The following is a 24094-nucleotide window of genomic DNA, read 5'->3' as shown; positions in this document are numbered from 1 at the left end:
TAGTGTGAGGGGTTGTATCAGTAGTCTAGTGTGAGGGGTTATAACAGTAGTCTAGTGTGAGGGGTTATGACAGTAGTCTAGTGTGAGGGGTTATAACAGTAGTCTAGTGTGAGGGGTTATATCAGTAGTCTAGTGTGAGGGGTTATAACAGTAGTCTAGTGTGAGGAGTTATAACAGTAGTCTAGTGTGAGGGGTTATAACAGTAGTCTAGTGTGAGAGGTTATAACAGTAGTCTAGTGTGAAGGGTTATAACAGTAGTCTACTGTGAGAGGTTATAACAGTAGTCTAGTGTGAGAGGTTATAACAGTAGTCTAGTGGGAGGGGTTATATCAGTAGTCTAGTGTGAGGGGTTATATCAGTAGTCTAGTGTGAGGGGTTGTATCAGTAGTCTAGTGTGAGGGGTTATAACAGTAGTCTAGTGTGAGGGGTTATGACAGTAGTCTAGTGTGAGGGGTTATGACAGTAGTCTAGTGTGAGGGGTTATATCAGTAGTCTAGTGTGAGGGGTTATAACAGTAGTCTAGTGTGAGGGGTTATATCAGTAGTCTAGTGTGAGGGGTTATAACAGTAGTCTAGTGTGAGGGGTTATGACAGTAGTCTAGTGTGAGGGGTTAAAACAGTAGTCTAGTGTGAGGGGTTGTATCAGTAGTCTAGTGTGAGGGGTTATAACAGTAGTCTAGTGTGAGGGGTTATGACAGTAGTCTAGTGTGAGGGGTTATAACAGTAGTCTAGTGTGAGGGGTTATGACAGTAGTCTAGTGTGAGGGGTTATATCAGTAGTCTAGTGTGAGGGGTTATAACAGTAGTCTAGTGTGAGGGGTTATATCAGTAGTCTAGTGTGAGGGGTTATGACAGTAGTCTAGTGTGAGGGGTTATATCAGTAGTCTACTGTGAGAGGTTATAACAGTAGTCTAGTGTGAGGGGTTATAACAGTAGTCTAGTGTGAGGGGTTATAACAGTAGTCTAGTGTGAGGGGTTATATCAGTAGTCTAGTGTGAGGGGTTATATCAGTAGTCTAGTGTGAGGGGTTATATCAGTAGTCTAGTGTGAGGGGTTATGACAGTAGTCTAGTGTGAGGGGTTATGACAGTAGTCTAGGGTGAGGGGTTATATCAGTAGTCTAGTGTGAGGGGTTATGACAGTAGTCTAGTGTGAGGGGTTATATCAGTAGTCTAGTGTGAGGGGTTATAACAGTAGTCTAGTGTGAGGGGTTATATCAGTAGTCTAGTGTGAGGGGTTATATCAGTAGTCTAGTGTGAGGGGTTATATCAGTAGTCTAGTGTGAGGGGTTATATCAGTAGTCTAGTGTGAGGGGTTATAACAGTAGTCTAGTGTGAGGGGATATGTCAGTATAGTGTGAGGGGTTATAACAGTAGTCTAGTGTGAGGGGTTATAACAGTAGTCTAGTGTGAGGGGTTATATCAGTAGTCTAGTGTGAGGGGTTATGACAGTAGTCTAGTGTGAGAGGTTATAACAGTAGTCTAGTGTGAGAGGTTATAAAAGTAGTCTAGTGTGAGGGGTTATGACAGTAGTCTAGTGTGAGGGGTTATGACAGTAGTCTAGTGTGAGGGGTTGTATCAGTAGTCTAGTGTGAGGGGTTATAACAGTAGTCTAGTGTGAGGGGTTATATCAGTAGTCTAGTGTGAGGGGTTATGACAGTAGTCTAGTGTGAGGGGTTATATCAGTAGTCTACTGTGAGAGGTTATAACAGTAGTCTAGTGTGAGGGGTTATAACAGTAGTCTAGTGTGAGGGGTTATAACAGTAGTCTAGTGTGAGGGGTTATATCAGTAGTCTAGTGTGAGGGGTTATATCAGTAGTCTAGTGTGAGGGGTTATATCAGTAGTCTAGTGTGAGGGGTTATATCAGTAGTCTAGTGTGAGGGGTTATGACAGTAGTCTAGTGTGAGGGGTTATATCAGTAGTCTAGTGTGAGGGGTTATGACAGTAGTCTAGTGTGAGGGGTTATATCAGTAGTCTAGTGTGAGGGGTTATAACAGTAGTCTAGTGTGAGGGGTTATATCAGTAGTCTAGTGTGAGGGGTTATATCAGTAGTCTAGTGTGAGGGGTTATATCAGTAGTCTAGTGTGAGGGGTTATATCAGTAGTCTAGTGTGAGGGGTTATATCAGTAGTCTAGTGTGAGGGGTTATGACAGTAGTCTAGTGTGAGGGGTTATATCAGTAGTCTAGTGTGAGGGGTTATAACAGTAGTCTAGTGTGAGGGGTTATATCAGTAGTCTAGTGTGAGGGGTTATAACAGTAGTCTAGTGTGAGGGGTTATATCAGTAGTCTAGTGTGAGGGGTTATAACAGTAGTCTAGTGTGAGGGGTTGTATCAGTAGTCTAGTGTGAGGGGTTATAACAGTAGTCTAGTGTGAGGGGTTATGACAGTAGTCTAGTGTGAGGGGTTATAACAGTAGTCTAGTGTGAGGGGTTATATCAGTAGTCTAGTGTGAGGGGTTATAACAGTAGTCTAGTGTGAGGAGTTATAACAGTAGTCTAGTGTGAGGGGTTATAACAGTAGTCTAGTGTGAGAGGTTATAACAGTAGTCTAGTGTGAAGGGTTATAACAGTAGTCTACTGTGAGAGGTTATAACAGTAGTCTAGTGTGAGAGGTTATAACAGTAGTCTAGTGGGAGGGGTTATATCAGTAGTCTAGTGTGAGGGGTTATATCAGTAGTCTAGTGTGAGGGGTTGTATCAGTAGTCTAGTGTGAGGGGTTATAACAGTAGTCTAGTGTGAGGGGTTATGACAGTAGTCTAGTGTGAGGGGTTATGACAGTAGTCTAGTGTGAGGGGTTATATCAGTAGTCTAGTGTGAGGGGTTATAACAGTAGTCTAGTGTGAGGGGTTATATCAGTAGTCTAGTGTGAGGGGTTATAACAGTAGTCTAGTGTGAGGGGTTATGACAGTAGTCTAGTGTGAGGGGTTAAAACAGTAGTCTAGTGTGAGGGGTTGTATCAGTAGTCTAGTGTGAGGGGTTATAACAGTAGTCTAGTGTGAGGGGTTATGACAGTAGTCTAGTGTGAGGGGTTATAACAGTAGTCTAGTGTGAGGGGTTATGACAGTAGTCTAGTGTGAGGGGTTATATCAGTAGTCTAGTGTGAGGGGTTATAACAGTAGTCTAGTGTGAGGGGTTATATCAGTAGTCTAGTGTGAGGGGTTATGACAGTAGTCTAGTGTGAGGGGTTATATCAGTAGTCTACTGTGAGAGGTTATAACAGTAGTCTAGTGTGAGGGGTTATAACAGTAGTCTAGTGTGAGGGGTTATAACAGTAGTCTAGTGTGAGGGGTTATATCAGTAGTCTAGTGTGAGGGGTTATATCAGTAGTCTAGTGTGAGGGGTTATATCAGTAGTCTAGTGTGAGGGGTTATGACAGTAGTCTAGTGTGAGGGGTTATGACAGTAGTCTAGGGTGAGGGGTTATATCAGTAGTCTAGTGTGAGGGGTTATGACAGTAGTCTAGTGTGAGGGGTTATATCAGTAGTCTAGTGTGAGGGGTTATAACAGTAGTCTAGTGTGAGGGGTTATATCAGTAGTCTAGTGTGAGGGGTTATATCAGTAGTCTAGTGTGAGGGGTTATATCAGTAGTCTAGTGTGAGGGGTTATATCAGTAGTCTAGTGTGAGGGGTTATAACAGTAGTCTAGTGTGAGGGGATATGTCAGTATAGTGTGAGGGGTTATAACAGTAGTCTAGTGTGAGGGGTTATAACAGTAGTCTAGTGTGAGGGGTTATATCAGTAGTCTAGTGTGAGGGGTTATAACAGTAGTCTAGTGTGAGGGGTTATAACAGTAGTCTAGTGTGAGGGGTTATGACAGTAGTCTAGTGTGAGGGGTTATATCAGTAGTCTAGTGTGAGCGGTTATATCAGTAGTCTAGTGTGAGGGGTTATATCAGTAGTCTAGTGTGAGGGGTTATATCAGTAGTCTAGTGTGAGGGGTTATAAAAGTAGTCTAGTGGGAGGGGTTATATCAGTAGTCTAGTGTGAGGGGTTATAACAGTAGTCTAGTGTGAGGGGTAATATCAGTAGTCTAGTGTGAGGGGTTATAACAGTAGTCTAATGTGAGGGGTTATATCAGTAGTCTAGTGTGAGGGGTTATAACAGTAGTCTAGTGTGAGGGGTTGTATCAGTAGTCTAGTGTGAGGGGTTATAACAGTAGTCTAGTGTGAGGGGTTATGACAGTAGTCTAGTGTGAGGGGTTATAACAGTAGTCTAGTGTGAGGGGTTATAACAGTAGTCTAGTGTGAGAGGTTATAACAGTAGTCTAGTGTGAGGAGTTATAACAGTAGTCTAGTGTGAGGGGTTATAACAGTAGTCTAGTGTGAGAGGTTATAACAGTAGTCTAGTGTGAAGGGTTATAACAGTAGTCTACTGTGAGAGGTTATAACAGTAGTCTAGTGTGAGAGGTTATAACAGTAGTCTAGTGGGATGGGTTGTAACAGTAGTCTAGTGTGAGAGGTTATAACAGTAGTCTAGTGGGAGGGGTTATAACAGTAGTCTAGTGTGAGAGGTTATAACAGTAGTCTAGTGTGAGGGTTTATATCAGTAGTCTAGTGTGAGGGGTTATAACAGTAGTCTAGTGTGAGGGGTTATATCAGTAGTCTAGTGTGAGGGGTTATAACAGTAGTCTAGTGTGAGGGGTTATGTCAGTAGTCTAGTGTGAGGGGTTATGTCAGTAGTCTAGTGTGAGGGATATGTCAGTAGTCTAGTGTGAGGGGTTATAACAGTAGTCTAGTGTGAGGGGTTATGTCAGTAGTCTACTGTGAGAGGTTATAACAGTAGTCTAGTGTGAGAGGTTATAACAGTAGTCTAGTGGGAGGGGTTATAACAGTAGTCTAGTGTGAGAGGTTATAACAATAGTCTAGTGTGAGGGGTTATATCAGTAGTCTAGTGTGAGGGGTTATAACAGTAGTCTAGTGTGAGGGTTTATGTCAGTAGTCTAGTGTGAGGGGTTATGTCAGTAGTCTAGTGTGAGGGATATGTCAGTAGTCTAGTGTGAGGGGTTATAACAGTAGTCTAGTGTGAGGGGTTGTGTCAGTAGTCTAGCGTGAGGGGTTATAACAGTAGTCTAGTGTGAGGGGATATGTCAGTATAGTGTGAGGGGTTATAACAGTAGTCTAGTGTGAGGGGTTATAACAGTAGTCTAGTGTGAGGGGTTATATCAGTAGTCTAGTGTGAGGGGTTATAACAGTAGTCTAGTGTGAGGGGTTATAACAGTAGTCTAGTGTGAGGGGTTATGACAGTAGTCTAGTGTGAGCGGTTATATCAGTAGTCTAGTGTGAGGGGTTATATCAGTAGTCTAGTGTGAGGGGTTATATCAGTAGTCTAGTGTGAGGGGTTATAACAGTAGTCTAGTGTGAGAGGTTATAACAGTAGTCTAGTGGGATGGGTTATAACAGTAGTCTAGTGTGAGAGGTTATAACAGTAGTCTAGTGGGAGGGGTTATAACAGTAGTCTAGTGTGAGAGGTTATAACAGTAGTCTAGTGTGAGGGTTTATATCAGTAGTCTAGTGTGAGGGGTTATAACAGTAGTCTAGTGTGAGGGGTTATAACAGTAGTCTAGTGTGAGGGGTTATGTCAGTAGTCTAGCGTGAGGGGTTATAACAGTAGTCTAGTGTGAGGGGATATGTCAGTAGTCTAGTGGGAGGGGTTATATCAGTAGTCTAGTGTGAGGGGTTATATCAGTAGTCTAGTGTGAGGGGTTGTATCAGTAGTCTAGTGTGAGGGGTTATATCAGTAGTCTAGTGTGAGGGGTTATAACAGTAGTCTAGTGTGAGGGGTTATATCAGTAGTCTAGTGTGAGGGGTTATAACAGTAGTCTAGTGTGAGGGGTTATAACAGTAGTCTAGTGTGAGAGGTTATAACAGTAGTCTAGTGGGATGGGTTATAACAGTAGTCTTGTGTGAGAGGTTATAACAGTAGTATTGTGGGAGGGGTTATAACAGTAGTCTAGTGTGAGAGGTTATAACAGTAGTCTAGTGTGAGGGGTTATATCAGTAGTCTAGTGTGAGGGGTTATATCAGTAGTCTAGTGTGAGGGGTTATAACAGTAGTCTAGTGTGAGGGGTTATGTCAGTAGTCTAGTGTGAGGGGTTATGTCAGTAGTCTAGTGTGAGGGATATGTCAGTAGTCTAGTGTGAGGGGTTATAACAGTAGTCTAGTGTGAGGGGTTGTGTCAGTAGTCTAGCGTGAGGGGTTATAACAGTAGTCTAGTGTGAGGGGATATGTCAGTAGTCTAGTGGGAGGGGTTATATCAGTAGTCTAGTGTGAGGGGTTATAACAGTAGTCTAGTGTGAGGCGTTATAACAGTAGTCTAGTGTGAGAGGTTATAACAGTAGTCTAGTGTGAGGGGATATGTCAGTAGTCTAGTGGGAGGGGTTATATCAGTAGTCTAGTGTGAGGGGTTATAACAGTAGTCTAGTGTGTGATCCTGGATAATGACAAGTGAACCTGGGGAGCTTTATGTTCACATTGCCCTAAAAAAGGAACCAGATGGCGGAATTCAATCATTTATAACCCTATCCTAAACCTTAACCCTTACCTTAACCATTCATAACCCTATCCTAAACCTTAACCCTTACCTTAACCATTCATAACCCTATCCTAAACCTTAACCCTTACCTTAACCATTCATAACCCTATCCCAAACCTTAACCCTTACCTTAACCATTCATAACCCTATCCCAAACCTTAACCCTTACCTTAACCATTCATAACCCTATCCCAAACCTTAACCCTTACCTTAACCATTCATAACCCTATCTCAAACCTTAACCATTCATAACCATATCCTAAACCTTAACCCTTACCTTAACCATTCATAACCATATCCTAAACCTTAACCCTTACCTCAACCATTCATAACCATATACCAAACCTTAACCCTTACCTTAACCATTCATTCACCATCATTTGGAATTCAAGACAGCTATTGGAGAATATCTACAAAATGTGGGCCTGTGGGTTCCATCAGAATAGTCAACCACTGAACCCATAACATAACATGTGGGTTCCATCAGAATAGTCAACCACTGAACCCATAACATAACATGTGGGTTCCATCAGAATAGTCAACCACTGAACCCATAACATAACATGTGGGTTCCATCAGTATAGTCAACCACTGAACCCATAACATAACATGGGGGTTCCATCAGAATAGTCAACCACTGAACCCATAACATAACATGGGGGTTCCATCAGTATATTCAACCACTGAACCCATAACATGTATAGAGCAACATATCACAGTTTCTACAAACTGAGGTGTAACAGTCTTGTGGCAGTAGGTACCGTGAACTATTAGCTGTTTTCAGAGGCAATTCACTTCATCCGAGGCGTTTCCACAACAACACAGCATTTATCCTCTCTGACCCTGTCTCATTTTCATGTTGTTGCCAAAAATAAAGAGGCTCCATGCAGAGAAAAGCTAATGCAGAGACAAGCTAACGCAGAGACAAGCTAAAACAGAGACAAGTTAAAACAGAGACAAGCTAAAACAGAGACAAGCTAACGCAGAGACAAGCTAACGCAGAGAAAAGCTAGAGCAGAGACGAGCTAAAACAGAGACAAGCTAAAACAGAGACAAGCTAACGCAGAGACAAGCTAACGCAGAGACGAGCTAACGCAGAGACAAGCTAAAACAGAGACAAGCTAAAACAGAGACAAGCTAAAACAGACAAAAGCTATCGCAGAGACGAGCTAAAACAGAGACAAGCTAAAACAGAGACAAGCTAAAACAGAGACAAGCTAATGTAGAGACGAGCTAACGCAGAGACAAGCTAAAACAGAGACAAGCTAACGCAGAGACGAGCTAATGCAGAGACGAGCTAAAACAGAGACGAGCTAAAACAGAGACGAGCTAACGCAGAGACAAGCTAACGCAGAGACAAGCTAACGCAGAGACAAACTAACGGAGAGACAAGCAAAAGCAGAGACAAGCTAGCTAGCAGAACACCACCAACTAGCCCAGATATTCACCTGCAGACTCAAGTAGGCTACATTAAAGTTTTATATTCCAGAGATTCCCAGGTGATCCACAGGTATGTCTCAGTGATGAAGGTAGCCCTTCCTATTGTGTTGCCTTGTCTCACTGGACTATGTCAATGCTTCATGACAATGGGGAGGGGATAAAGAGGTTTCTGAAAAACCCAAACATTTGTGAAACATGAAACGTTACCGACCTGTCTTTGTTGAAGTGTCCGTCTGACCTAAAGAGCGAGAGAGAGAGAGAGAGAGAGAGAGAGAAAGAGAGACAGAGACAGTGAAAGAGACATACAGGGAGCGAGAGAGAGAGAGAGAGAGAGAGAGAGAGACAGAGACAGAGACAGAGACACAGAGAGAGAAACAGAGAGAGAGAGAGAGAAACAGAGAGAGAGAGAGAGAGAGAGAGAGAGACAGAGAGAGAGAGAGACAGAGAGAGAGACAGAAAGAGAGAGAGATAGAGAGATAGAGAGATAGAGAGAGAGACAGAGAGAGAGACAGAGAGAGAGACAGAGAGAGAGAGAGACAGAGAGAGAGAGACAGAAAGAGAGAGAGATAGAGAGATAGAGAGAGAGAGAGAGAGAGAGAGAGAGAGAGAGAGAGAGAGAGAGAGAGAGAGAGAGAGAGAGAGAGAGAGAGAGAGAGAGAGAGAGAGTGGGAGAGAGAGAGAGAGAGAGAGAGAGAGAGAGAGAGAGAGAGAGAGAGAGAGAGAGAGAAAGAAACAGATAGAGAGAGAGAGGGAGAGAGAGAGAGAGAATGTGAGAGAGAGAGAATGTGAGAGAGAGAGAATGTGAGACACGGACAGAAAAGACGTGAGGTGTGTTAGTAACACTTAACAATGTATTTCATATATAATTTCATAAATACACATATCCATCATGAGTGAAGATGATGATGTAACAATGTTCAGAACCTGCATCTGTAGTCACTCGTTCTATTGAAGGACCCCAGGCATCAATGAACTGTTACTAATATCTTCAGTACTTTACTGTACATTCAGTTGTAGATATATCTGCTTTACTGTAGCATTGTAACAAAAAGGTTGATGTCCCAAACGGTACACTATTCCCTATATAGTGCACTACTTTAGACCAGAGACCTATGGAACCCTATTCCTTATATAGTGCACTACTTTTGTGGATGCAACCCAACTCCACAGCCTTGATTAGAAGCCATTAGAAGCCATCTAGGGTTGGATGGTGTCCAGATTATCATACCATCATATCGTTCCTGTACCATACCGGGATATGCGGTATTACCGGCAGTGCACACAAAAGAGCAGCTTTTCTTTTTTCCAAGCGTAAAAAAAATGTTTTACGCAACAAAATTAATTTAGGCAGTAGGGATCTTGATCCTTGATCCCACTCCGTGAAAGCAGCAGCTCGACCCTTTAGATCAGTGCGGATGTTGCCTGTAATCCATGGCTTCTGGTTGGGGTATGCACGTACGGTCACTGTGGGGACGACGTCATCGATGCACTTATTGATAAAGCCAGTGACTGATGTGGTTTACTCCTCAATGCCATCGGAAGAATCCCGGAACATGTTCCAGTCTGTGATAGCAAAACAGTCCTGCAGCTTAGCATCTGCTTCCTCTGACCATTTTTTTATTGATCGTGTCACTGGTGCTTCCTGCTTTAATTTTTGCTTGTATGCAGTCCCCCCATCTATGAGTGCCGCTTCTGGATGAGCGTTTTCCTGTTTGGCCTTATACAACTTGTTGAGTGCTGACTTAGTTCCAGCATCGGTTTATGGTTGTAAATAGACAGCTACAAAAAATATAGATGAAAACTTTCTTGGTAAATAGTGTGGTCTACAGCTTATCATGAGATACTCAACCTCAGGCGAGCAAAACCTAGAGACTTCCTTAATATTAGATTTTGTGCACCAGCTGTTATTTACAAATAGACACAGACCGCCACCCCTTGTCTTACCGGAGGCAGCTGTTCTATCTATCTTGCTGATGGACTGAAAACCCAGCCAGCTGTATTTTATGTTTCACGACTCTGTGAAACATAAGATATTACAGTGTTTAATGTCCCATTGGTAGGATAGTCGTGATCGGAGCTCATCCATTTTGTTATCCAATGATTGCACGTTGGCTAATAGGACTGATGGTAGAGGTGGATTACCCACTCTCTGTTGGATCCTTACAAGGCACTCCAACCTACTACACCGATATCTCTGGCTCTTCTTCATGTGAAGGACGGGGATTTGGGCCTTGTCGGGTGTCTGAAGTAAATCTTTTGCGTCCGACTCGTTAAAGAAAAAAAATCTTTGTCCAGTACGAGGTGAGTAATCGCTGTTCTGATGTTCAGAAGCTCTTTTCGGTCATAAGATACGGTGGCAGAAACATTCCGTACAATATAAGTTACAAATAACGCAAAAAAACACACACAATGGCACAATTGGTTAGGAGCATCTAAAAACGGCAGCCATCTCGTCCAGTGCCATTGTATAATATTTCCCATCATGCTTGGTTGCTTTTTTCAAATAGTTTGTTTTAACGTGTTTCTGCACATTGATTGGTTATTTGATCTTATATTACACAAAGACAAATAACCAATCATTTTCACCCGTTATTGAGATGGTTGTTCCAGTTTCGATGGTTTAGGTTGTCTCATTTATAAATCTTCCCTACCTTGGCAATCATTCTAACTACAGAATGGCGAGTCATAAAAATGGTTGGATATCTGTCTGGATTCCAATAGGAATTAGGGATGGGTCATTTGTGAACAAATAGCATTGGTGAAAGAGTCGTTCATTCGGCTCGCCGACTTGCATGCTGTGACGGGGAAACAAAGACTCCTGAAGCATTGAGGTTTTCCAGCAAATTGAGTAATTAACGCTTATATCAACACAGTGTACACTCGCGGCACCTGCTGGTCAAAAGAGTTTAGAGCAACCAAATGATTATAGATGACGTCCCACACCCGGTAGCGAGTGCACAGCGTAGCCTTTCTCTTCTACCAAACCCAAACCAATCAGGTGGTTGTTTGACGAAATGAAGCTTCGGCCATCATTGATCCCTTGCTTCTAATAAAGTGATACAGGTATCGGCACACTGCTTCAAATTACACTGCTTAGCGATTTCTACTCACGTCTCGGAGCTCCGATATCAAACGTAACATCACTGCAGAGCCTCTGAGGCTTTTGGAGTTTATATCAATGTGTTTCTGCAGATACATTACAAATCCTTCTCTAAATAAGGGTGAATCCTCACTGCAGAAACAAAAACAAGAAATAGTGGGGACAGCGCGTCTATCTGGTCCATGCTGAATTTTTCAGTGCTTAAAAAAAAAATATCCATAATTTTTAATCTGGTAAAAATGTATTTGATGATCTGACATAATGGTAGCCTAACTTTAGGGCTTTAAATTGAAGATTTGCAAACTTTTTCATGGTTCTAGGTCGATTTGTAAGCATTTAGAACAAAGAGCCGTTTGGGAGCAAAATGAATCAGCTCTTTTAGGTAAACAGAGCAAAATGAGCCGGCTCACCGAAAAGACTAGGAATGCCCATCACTAATATGAATTATACAATTTGCAAGCCAGCATAATATGATGTGGCCTGAGTTTAAGACAACTGTGTTTAACCTCTAACGAGATCAGTGCCCCCCCCCCCGCGCGCGGGACGGTTGAACTAATAAGGGCTAACGTGATTAGCATGGCGTTCTAAGTCACAAAAACATTTCCCTGGACATAGACATATCTGATATATATATATATATCTTAAACGTTACATTCTTGTTAATCTAACTGCACTGTCCAATTTATAGTAGCGATTACAGTGAAATAATACAATGCTATTGTTCGAGGAGAGTGCACAGTTAGGTACAGTCTAAAACGTTGCACTGACAATGCTGGTATCTTGTGGCCAAAATCTAAATTGCACATAAACTGCAATAATACATTATGGTCTTTCTCTTGCATTTCAAAGATGATGAAAAAAATTACAAATAAATCATGTCTGTCACTAGTGTTGGATTCTAGTTTGAAATATACTTATTAATGTTACCATACTAGAGCGTATTGATGACTTTACGTGTATAATGAATGTATGTGTTGGGGTTAATGGAGGGTGGATAGGAACTAGGTGTATGGAAAGTTACTGAGTGAGACAAGGGGGAGGGCAGAAAGTTTACGTTCTGTTAAAACGTGGTATTGTTTAATCTCATGGCTCTTAAGGAGGGGGTCAAAGGGCAAACAGTCTGGTTTCAGTCACTGATAAGATAGAACAGGATTAGGGAGGAGGGAGGAGGACACATGAAGTGAGAAGGAACAGTTCTATGCCACACACATATACTGCCACGCCCACGAAGGTTCTATCATCAGGCAGGGCCATGCCTACATCAGAGAGAGGAACCAATTACATTCCTGCCTAGCAACAGAGACGTATTGGCTGTCTCTAGATGTGCAAGGAGATGACTCTGCCTAGTAGGAGGTCTATAAATATATGTGCTTGTGTAATCGTGTCTTTGTCTCTGCAGTCGTTTGACCCAGTGGGTGAATAAACTTGATTTGAGCTTTTGTCTAGTTGTCTGTGAGTTTTTACTCGGTCTGTTCAGAACACTAGCAAACAGTAATGGGTGTTACTGGTACAGATAAAATTCACTCGAAAGGCACCCTGGGAAATAAATAGGCAAACAAGGCTTTACACACCATACAGTGTTAGAACAACACCCTAAAAGACTTATTGTAACACCACCGGTGTTCATTCTCTAACAGGGAGAAAGTCACTGACAAACAGAATCAGCTCTAATAAAGTGTTAATTTAAGTCGGGATCTTTCAAAAACCTAGAAAGAGAGAGAGAGAGAGAGAGAGAGAGAGAGAGAGAGAAGAGAGAGAGAGAGAGAGAGAGAGAGAGAGAGACAGAAGAGAGAGAGAGAGAGACAGAAGAGAGAGTGAGAGAGAGACAGAAGAGAGAGAGAGAGACAGAAGAGAGAGAGAGACAGAAGAGAGAGAGAGAGATAGAGAGAGAGAGAGAGAGAGAGACAGACAGAAAGAGAGAGAGGGGGGGGAGAGAGAGAGCAAGAGAGGGGAGAAAGAGAGAGAGAGAGAGAGAGAGAGCAAGAGAGGGGAGAAAGACAGAGAGAGAGACAGACTGCACACTGCCCACAAAATGAGGTGGAAACTGAGCTGCACTTCCTAACCTCCTGCCCAATGTATGACCATATTAGAGAAATATATTTCCCTCAGATTACACAGATCCACAAAGAATTCGAAAACAAATCCAATTTTGAAAAACTCCCATATCTACTGGGTGAAATTCCACAGTGTGCCATCACAGCAGCAAGATTTGTGACCTGTTGCCACGAGAAAAGGGCAACCAGTGAAGAACACACACCATTGTAAATACAACCCATATTTATGCTTATTTATTTTATCTTGTGTCCTTCACCATGTGTACATTGTTAAAACACTGTATATATAATATTACATTTGTAATGTATTTATTGTTTTGAAACTTCTGTATGTGTAATGTTTACTGTTCATTTTTATTGTTTATTTCACTTTATATATTCACTTTATATAATATCTACCTCACTTGCTTTGGCAATGTTAACACATGTTTCCCATGCCAATAAAGCCCTTGAATTGAATTGAATTGAATTGACAGACAGAAAGAGAGAGAGGGGGGAGAGAGAGAGAGAGCAAGAGAGGGGAGAAAGAGAGAGAGAGACAGAAAGAGAGAGAGACAGAAAGAGAGAGAGAGACAGACAGAAGAGAGAGAGAGAGACAGAAGAGAGAGAGAGAGAGACAGAAGAGAGAGAGAGAGACAGGCAGAAAGAGAGAGAGAGGGGGGAGAGAGAGAGAGAGCAAGAGAGGGGAGAAAGAGAGAGAGAGACAGAAGAGAGAGAGAGAGAGACAGAAGAGAGAGAGAGAGAGAGAGACAGGCAGAAAGAGAGAGAGAGGGGGGAGAGAGAGAGAGAGACAGGCAGAAAGAGAGAGAGAGGGGGGAGAGAGAGAGAGAGCAAGAGAGGGGAGAAAGAGAGAGAGAGACAGAAACAGAGAGAGCAATGTTTCCCCTATATTAGTTAAGCAGCGGTGGCCCACGTATGTTTGTTTACAATGTGATTGAATGAGTGATTGGCCAGTCTGAAATCTGTATGTGTCATATTCCTATTAACTTCCAGAGTAGTGAGAACGACTTAATCACCATGCTACATCATACCGGCTGTGTTTCAGCCTGCGTGAACACCATGCTACATTCACCATGCTACATTCACCATGCTACATCCCCATGCTACATCCCCATGCTACATCCCCATGCTACATCCCCATGCTACATCACCATGCTACATCACCATGCTACATCACCATGCTACATCCCCATGCTACATCACCATGCTACATCCCCATGCTACATCACCATGCTACATCACCATGCTACATCACCATGCTACATCACCATGCTACATCACCATGCTACATCCCCATGCTACATCACCATGCTACATCCCCATGCTACATCACCATGCTACATCCCCATGCTACATCACCATGCTACATCACCATGCTACATCACCATGCTACATCCCCATGCTACATCACCATGCTACATCACCATGCTACATCACCATGCTACATCCCCATGCTACATCCCCATGCTACATCCCCATGCTACATCCCCATGCTACATCACCATGCTACATCACCATGCTACATCACCATGCTACATCACCATGCTACATCCCCATGCTACATCACCATGCTACATCACCATGCTACATCCCCATGCTACATCACCATGCTACATCCCCATGCTACATCACCATGCTACATCCCCATGCTACATCACCATGCTACATCCCCATGCTACATCACCATGCTACATCATACCGGCTGTGTTTCAGCCTGCGTGAGCGGCAAGAGCACATGATACACACGAACATGAAATGACCCCTGGGAATCGATAGAACACCACTCCAACCCCCCAAAAAATATAACATTCAAAACGGGTGAATTTTTTAAAGGGTGTTTGTATGACACTCTCCCCTATGAGTGCTTCCGGGAAAACAACCCTTCTAGAATATATTGGTTTCACCAAAGACAATGATTGGGATGGAGAAAATATTGGATGAACAAGCAGTTAACCAGACCACTGTGGGACATGTGGTCAAAAGTAATGAAATAGGTGAGCATTTCATATGCAGCCTAAATATATCATGTTATCATCATCATCCAATCAGCTGGTGTGTCAGGCCACAATAACAAGGCCAGTGTCTGCTATACAGAACCAGACGAGAGCCAGGTCAGAGCCCCAGTAGGAGACAGAATGTAGAGATCACTTTTTCAGAAATTACCATGCTGTTTGGGGTTTTAGGCTGGGTTTCTGTACAGCACGTTGAGATATCAGCTGATGTAAGAAGGGCTTTATAAATAAATACATTTGATTTGATTTATGGAAGACATAGACTCCCAGCAGAGGAAGGGAGAACTCCTTCTACCCGACCAAAAACAAAGGATATTAATATACAGAGGGTGTCTCGCATTGAAGAAGTGGAGTGTGTTTCAATTGCAGGTATGGACCTCTCTTCCTCCTACCTTCCTACCCCCCGCACCAACAGCAGCACACGATCTGCAACAGCATATGAATCACATACATCTCTCTCCTACACGCTAGCCAACGGTCTCCCCCACAACGGTCTTCCCTACGTACAGACAGACAGCATCTCTCTCCTACACGCTAGCCAACGGTCTCCCCCACAACGGTCTTCCCTACGTACAGACAGACAGCATCTCTCTCCTACACGCTAGCCAACGGTCTCCCCCACAACGGTCTTCCCTACGTACAGACAGACAGCATCTCTCTCCTACACGCTAGCCAACGGTCTTCCCTACGTACAGACAGACAGCATCTCTCTCCTACACGCTAGCCAACGGTCTTCCCTACGTACAGACAGACGGCATCTCTCTCCTACACGCTAGCCAACGGTCTTCCCTACGTACAGACAGACGGCATCTCTCTCCTACACGCTAGCCAACGGTCTCCCCTACTTACAGACAGACAGCATCTCTCTCCTACACGCTAGTCAACGGTCTCCCCTACGTACAGACAGACAGCATCTCTCTCCTACACGCTAGTCAATGGTCTCCCCTACGTACAGACAGAAAGCATCTCTCTCCTACACGCTAGCCAACGGTCTCCCCCACAACGGTCTTCCCTACGTACAGACAGACAGCATCTCTCTCCTACACGCTAGCCAACGGTCTTCCCTACGTACAGACAGACAGCATCTCTCTACTACACGCTAGCCAACGGTCTTCCCTACGTACAGACAGACAGCATCTCTCTCCTACACGCTAGTCAACGGTCTCCCCTACGTACATGTAACAGTATAATTTTAAACCGTCCCCTCGCCCATACCCGGGCGCGAACCAGGGACCTTCTGCACACATCAACAACTGACACCTACGAAGCGTCGTTACCCATCGCTCCACAAAAGCCGCGGCCCTTGCAGAGCAAGGGGAACTACTACTTCAAGGTCTCAGAGCAAGTGACGTCACTGATTGAAACGCTATTTAGCGCCCACGCTAACTAAGCTAGCTGTTTCACATCCGTTACACTCACCCCCCTTTTGACCTTCCTCCTTTTTCCGCAGCAACCAGTAATCCGGGTCAACAGCATCAATGTAACAGTATAATTTTAAACCATCCCCTCGCCCATACCCGGGCGCGAACCAGGGACCTTCTGCACACATCAACAACTGACACCTACGAAGCGTCGTTACCCATCGCTCCACAAAAGCCGCGGCCCTTGCAGAGCAAGGGGAACTACTACTTCAAGGTCTCAGAGCAAGTGACGTCACTGATTGAAACGCTATTTAGCGCCCACGCTAACTAAGCTAGCCGTTTCACATCCGTTACATACAGACAGACAGCATCTCTCTCCTACACGCTAGCCAACGGTCTCCCCCACAACGGTCTTCCCTACGTACAGACAGACGGCATCTTTTGGTTCCAGACTTTCTATCGTGTATTATTGGTTAGTTAGAGCCCTTTTCAGCATTAGGTGGTCTTTGTAGCCCGAAGGAAAGGTCCCCTAACAGGCAACCATAATCATGTATACATGAAACCTAAACGTACAGTGGGGCAAAAAAGTATTTAGTCAGCCACCAATTGTGCAAGTTCTCCCACTTAAAAAGACCCCGCTATCATCCAGAAGGCGAGATCAGTACAGGTGCATCAAAGCTGGGACCGAGAGACTGAAAAAAACAGCTTCTATCTCAAGGCCATCAGACTGTTAAACAGCCACCACTACTAGTACATCAGACTGGCTGCCTATATATATGGACTAGAAATCACTGCCGACTTTAATAATGGAACACTAGTCACTTTAATTGTGTTCATATATTTGCGTTACTCATTTTATATGTGTACACTACCGCTCAGAAGTTTTAGAACACCTACTCGTTCCAGGGTTTCTCTTTATTTTGTCTATTTTCTACATTGTAGAATAATAGTGAAGACGTCAACACTATGAAATAACACACATGGAATCATGTAGTAACCCCCCCAAAAAAGTGTTTAACAAATCAAAATATATTTTATATTTGAGATTCTTAAAATTGCCACCCTTTTACCTTGATGACAGCTTTGCACACTCTTGATACCCGAGTGTCCCAGCGGTCTAAGGCATCTTTGTGCTAGAAGCATCACTACAGACTAGGGTAATCCAGGCTGTATCACATCTGGCCGTGATTGGGAGTCCCATAGGGCGGCGCACAATTGGCCCAGAGTTGTCCGGGTTTGGCCGTCATTGTAAATAAGAATGAAGAAGGTTAGCATGTATATAGTGTATCCTATTGTACTGTATCTTAGTCTATGCCGCTCTGACATTGCTCATCCAAATATTTTAATATTCTTAATTACTTTAGATTTGTGTGTATTGCTGTGAAATTGTTAGATATTACTGCACTGTTGGACCTAGAAACACAAGCATTTCACTGCACCCACAATAACATCCGCAAAACACATGTTTATTTTTTATTTTACCTTTATTTAACTAGGCAAGTCAGTTAAGAACAAATTCTTATTTTCAATGACGGCCTAGGAACAGTGGTTTAACTGTCTTGTTCAGGGGCAGAACGACAGATTTGTAACTTGTCAGCTCAGGGGTTTGAACTTGCAACCTTCCGGTTACTAGTCCAACGCTCTAACCACTAGGCAACCCTGCCGAAATGTGACCAATACGATTTGATTTGACTTATCGGATGTATAGTCAGTCTGATTGTACACATTTCGAAGCATGTGATGCAACCATGTAAAAAAAAAAAAAAAAACGACATTTTTTTATTTATTTTTTTAATCAATGGCGAATTTATTATCTGGGATGAAGCGATAGAAAATAAATTGTATTCGCAATATAATGTTGCCTATTCACATCTCATATGTTGCCTGAATACAATATTTTATCTTGCTATATTGACATGTTTCCCCAGGGTTGACAGAGTCCTTGCAGGCTGTGTAGTAAACCCATGTAGCTATGGATTATGGGGAGTAATGATATTTTAGCTAAGCCATTTATCTTGGGCAGCTTGCTCAACAACCGTGTAATGTGTGCGTGTTGGTGGCAGGGAAGTCGTTTAAATAAGTGATTCACTAAACTCTGAAAAACAAAATATACAAAATAATAAAAGTGGGTACAAAAACCCATTGCGCACCAGATCATAACTTATACATCACATACAGACAAAACCATCACCGATAATGACATGATGGGGAACAGAGGGTTAAATACACAACGTGGAATTGATGGGATTGAAATCAGGTGTGATACAAGACAAGACAAAACCAATGGAAAATGAAAAGAGGATCACCGAATGGCTAGACTAGCTTAGACACTACTAAAGTTAGCTAGCTTAGACACTACTAAAGTTAGCTAGCTACTTTTGTTAACCAAATGTAAATGTAGCTAAATAACACAAAACACAAAAGGATTAACAGTCCTAATTGCTTTACTGACAATAATGCAATATTAAACTAAATCAGATCTACAAATGTTTGACATATAGCTAACAATAGTTACAGATGATAGTCGTGATCCAGCATAGATGAGCAGCCGACATGTTGATGATGTAATTTACTCTAAAAGGTCAAAGGTAATGCAGTAGCATTGGAGTGTGCAGTTCATTTTAAATGTTAAATGTATGTGTTCTCCACTCTCTCATCCTAATAAGAACGTACTCAAGAGAATGCCTCAGTCTGCAGTAGTTTATGTGTCGGGGGGGCTAGGGTCAGTTTGTTATATCTGGAGTATTTCTCCTGTCTTATCCGGTTTCCTGTGTGAATTTAAGTATGCTCTCTCTAATTCTTTCTTTCTTTCTTTCTTTCTTTCTCTCTCTCTCTCGGAAGACCTGAGCCCTAGGACCATGCCTCAGGACTACCTGGCATGATGACTCCTTGCTGTCCCCAGTCCATCTGGCTGTGCTGCTGCTCCAGTTTCAACTGTTCTGCCTGCAGATATGGAACCCTGACCTGTTCACCGGACGTGCTACCTGTCCCAGACCTGCTGTTTTCAACTCTCTAGAGACACCAGGAGCGGTAGAGATACTCTGAATGATCGGCTATGAACAGCCAACTGACATTTACTCCTGAGGTGCTGACTTGCTGCACCCGACAACTACTGTGATTATTATTATTTGACCATGCTGGTCATTTATGAACATTTGAACATCTTGGCCATGTTCTGTTATAATCTCCACCCGGCACAGCCAGAAGAGGATTGGCCCACCCCTCATAGCCTGGTTCCTCTCTAGGTTTCTCTCTAGGTTCTGGCCTTTCTAGGGAGTTTTTCCTAGCCACCGTGCTTCTACACCTGCATTGCTTGCTGTTTTGGGGTTTTATGCTGGGTTTCTGTACAGCACTTTGACATCAGCTGATGTAAGAAGGGCTATATATACAGTGCCTTGCGAAAGTATTCGGCCCCCTTGAACTTTGCGACCTTTTGCCACATTTCAGGCTTCAAACATAAAGATAGAAAACTGTATTTTTTTGTGAAGAATCAACAACAAGTGGGACACAATCATGAAGTGGAACAACATTTATTGGATATTTCAAACTTTTTTAACAAATCAAAAACTGAAAAATTGGGCGTGCAAAATTATTCAGCCCCTTTAAGTTAATACTTTGTAGCGCCACCTTTTGCTGCGATTACAGCTGTAAGTCGCTTGGGGTATGTCTCTATCAGTTTTGCACATCGAGAGACTGAAATGTTTTCCCATTCCTCCTTGCAAAACAGCTCGAGCTCAGTGAGGTTGGATGGAGAGCATTTGTGAACAGCAGTTTTCAGTTCTTTCCACAGATTCTCGATTGGATTCAGGTCTGGACTTTGACTTGGCCATTCTAACACCTGGATATGTTTATTTTTGAACCATTCCATTGTAGATTTTGCTTTATGTTTTGGATCATTGTCTTGTTGGAAGACAAATCTCCGTCCCAGTCTCAGGTCTTTTGCAGACTCCATCAGGTTTTCTTCCAGAATGGTCCTGTATTTGGCTCCATCCATCTTCCCATCAATTTTAACCATCTTCCCTGTCCCTGCTGAAGAAAAGCAGGCCCAAACCATGATGCTGCCACCACCATGTTTGACAGTGGGGATGGTGTGTTCAGCTGTGTTGCTTTTACGCCAAACATAACGTTTTGCATTGTTGCCAAAAAGTTCAATTTTGGTTTCATCTGACCAGAGCACCTTCTTCCACATGTTTGGTGTATCTCCCAGGTGGCTTGTGGCAAACTTTAAACAACACTTTTTATGGATATCTTTAAGAAATGGCTTTCTTCTTGCCACTCTTCCATAAAGGCCAGATTTGTGCAATATACGACTGATTGTTGTCCTATGGACAGAGTCTCTGAGACTATCACAGTGCAGGTGCATTTATACGGAGACTTGATTACACACAGGTGGATTGTATTTATCATCATTAGTCATTTAGGTCAACATTGGATCATTCAGAGATCCTCACTGAACTTCTGGAGAGAGTTTGCTGCACTGAAAGTAAAGGGGCTGAATAATTTTGCACGCCCAATTTTTCAGTTTTTGATTTGTTAAAAAAGTTTGAAATATCCAATAAATGTCGTTCCACTTCATGATTGTGTCCCAATTGTTGTTGATTCTTCACAAAAAAATACAGTTGTATATCTTTATGTTTGAAGCCTGAAATGTGGCAAAAGGTCGCAAAGTTCAAGGGGGCCGAATACTTTCGCAAGGCACTGTACATTTGATTGATTGCCCTCGAAGAACGCACTCAGAGCATTGGAGTGTGAAGTACGGTAGTATGCGTAGAGAAACACCTCATGTTAACTGTTCAGCAGTGGAGTTTGGGGTCTAACACACACACACACACACACACACACACACACACACACACACACACACACACACACACACACACACACACACACACACACACACACACACTAAAAGGTAAGGTAATGACTCACTGTCTGTGGTTGGTGGGGTTTCCCAAGGTGGAGCTGTGAAGTCTCTCTGTCCTCTCTTCCTCCATCCTCTCCAGTCTCTCCTTCTCCATCTCCACGAAGCTGGTGCCTGTTCCGGTCGAGATGGTTCGCGTCAGCCGTGTGTGGGGGGTCCGTTTGGGGGTCTGCGGGGTGCGGGGGGTTTGGGTGGTGACTGGGGTTCGTTTGGGGGTCTGCGGAGTGCGTGGGGTCTGGGTGGTGACTGGGGTTCGTTTGGGGGTCTGCGGAGTGCGGGGGGTCTGGGTGGTGACTGGAGTACGTTTGGGGGTTTGGGGCGTGTGGGGGGTACGGCGTGGGGTCTTGGGGGTTTGAGGTTTGCGTTGATCCCGTACAGGCACCGGGGGTGGGGTTGGAAGGGCTGTGGGGGTGGGGGTCTGTATGGCTGTAGTGTTGGTACTGGTATGATTATAAGACTGGATCTGAACAGGGCGGACTGGTACAGAGGGTATGGATGTTTTGGTGGCAGGTGGTGGCGGGGGGCAGGGTGGCGGTTCAGGGGGTAAAGGTCGCTGGCGGTCGAGGCGTAGGTCTTTATTCTCCTGGGCCAGCCGGTCTAATTGAACCTCCAGCTCATCGATACGGTGTTTCTGGGTCTCCAGGAGCTTCTGCTGGCTCTCTATAATGTTGTTGAGCTCCAGGAGATACTCCACCGCCCGGTTAGGGCTCTCTGGGCTGCCCTGGCCATGGCGCTGACTAGCGTCCATGCTGCTGGTCTGGTCCTGGTCTCAGTAACCTCACAGGTGATAGGCTAACTGGCTAGCGAAGGGACCAGTCCTGAGCTGTGATAGGCTAACTGGGTAATGAATTGACCAATCCCGAGCTGTGATAGGCTCACTGCTATGCCCTCCCCCCCACCGGAAGGAAGTGGGGGGGAGAGGGGCGACTTTAAAAAGGTCCCTCTAGAGGATCAAGATGTTTTAGTTCCTGGTTTTGCCCTGCCAGAGACGTCGGTTGGCGCGTTGAACATCCGGTTGGCCCAATCAGGTCAGGTGATCTTGAAGGGGTCAGAGTCCCATCTTCTGAAATCATATGAGACAATGTCACCGAGTCAGATTGTCTACAAATCACTGAGTTATATCCAAAGAAGTAGAAGAGTTGAGATTAACTGATGGTAGAGAGGCTGACAGATGAGGCCCTGTTCAAAGTGGATAGACATCTTTCTATCTCAGGTTGTAATAGCTCAACAGACAGGAGGGATGTATGAGGTCATGGAAGAGGTCTGAACTCTCTCACATTTATCCTTCCTGGTCCGTTTATTACACTTCTTGAATAGGATCAACTTTGAATCTACATCTATTCAAAAATAAGAAGGAAAAGAGCTTGACAGTTTTGTCTGTTCTGTCACTGCTCAGTAGATAAATGATGATTTCTCCGTCTAGCTTTATATTCCTGAGTACTTGTTATATTATATGACAGTTTAATCTCACAAATTGTAGAAGGTCAACAACGTCCTCTGCAATCCTCTGTTGGAAAAGAGCTCTTCTTTCTCTGTGTCATCCATTCCAAGAAAAAGGCCAAAAAAGAAAGGAGGAAGAGGAGGGGTTGGATCCCGAAAGGACAAATAAAGAGCAGTAAAAACACTCACACTGCGGAAACCAAGTAGTTTACGCTTAGCAGGTAGGAGTGTCTACTCTGGGTGGAGCTCTAATAGCAGGTGGGAGTGTCTACTCTGGGTGAATGTGTTCTAATAGCAGGTGGGAGTGTCTACTCTGGGTGAATGTGTTCTAATAGCAGGTAGGAGTGTCTACTCTGGGTGAATGTGTTCTAATAGCAGGTGGGAGTGTCTACTCTGGGTGGAGCTCTAATAGCAGGTGGGAGTGTCTACTCTGGGTGAATGTGTTCTAATAGCAGCTGGGAGTGTCTACTCTGGGTGAATGTGTTCTAATAGCAGGTGGGAGTGTCTACTCTGGGTGAATGTGTTCTAATAGCAGGTAGGAGTGTCTACTCTGGGTGAATGTGTTCTAATAGCAGGTAGGAGTGTCTACTCTGGGTGAATGTGTTCTAATAGCAGGTAGGAGTGTCAACGTGAATGTGTGCAGTTCTGAATTCTGTTCTCTCTCTCTCTCTTTTTGTATATCTCTCCCAATGTCTCTCTCGCCCTCTGTCTCTGAGGCCGAAAACGCTGCACTGTAAACTCTCCTCACGGGGTTTCAGCTCACCCCATAAATACTGGGAAGCTTCATCTGAAGTCTTTAGAGCAGGAGAAATCACTACTGATCATCATCTAGCTGCACCACACTACCTAACCAGCAGCCTCCACTCTGCTCTCTTGAGACTGTCAGAGTGCCTTCTCCTTACTGTCTTAATGCTTGATATATTGTTTTGTAGTGTCATACCCAGTCAGTAGATTGCAGCATTCTCTGCCTCCACACGTCTTCTTCTTGCCTGTCTTGTGCTGCAGGGTTGAAGGAGGATAAGAAGGAGCCTCGAGGAAATAATCATTGATCCTCTCTCTCTGTCTCCATATGCTCGAATAATCCCAATTTGTGTCGATTTGCTGAGGTCTAAACCGTTTGATAAAATGACGTATTTCATATAGTGAGGGAATCCGCTCCTCTATGTTCCTTTTCTTCAGACGGTAGAGTGCAAGGTGGCCTGTTCTGTCTGGTGCATCGCGGATCCAGTCCCCAGCCCGGTA

The 24094-nt window shown here is 43.7% G+C and overlaps 1 protein-coding gene across 1 annotated transcript in view; it reads right to left on the bottom strand.

Annotated features, from left to right (window-relative positions):
- LOC139369010 (IQ motif and SEC7 domain-containing protein 1-like) overlaps positions 1-23057 on the bottom strand; it is a 278969-nt gene extending 255912 nt beyond the window's left edge. Inside the window, exons 1-2 of the mRNA XM_071108577.1 lie at positions 21421-23057; positions 8176-8202 (exon numbers count right to left, since the gene is read on the bottom strand). Coding sequence (XP_070964678.1) covers positions 8176-8202; positions 21421-22160 — 767 coding nt within the window. The 5' untranslated portion in view covers positions 22161-23057. The remainder of the gene's footprint in view (positions 1-8175; positions 8203-21420) is intronic.
- Positions 23058-24094: the final 1037 nt, after the last annotated feature.

Source organism: Oncorhynchus clarkii, chromosome 16 (assembly GCF_045791955.1).
Source record: "Oncorhynchus clarkii lewisi isolate Uvic-CL-2024 chromosome 16, UVic_Ocla_1.0, whole genome shotgun sequence".
Taxonomy (NCBI): Eukaryota; Metazoa; Chordata; class Actinopteri; order Salmoniformes; family Salmonidae; genus Oncorhynchus; species Oncorhynchus clarkii.
Note: the sequence above shows the minus strand (reverse complement) of the source record. Positions and strands in the feature narration are given on the sequence as shown.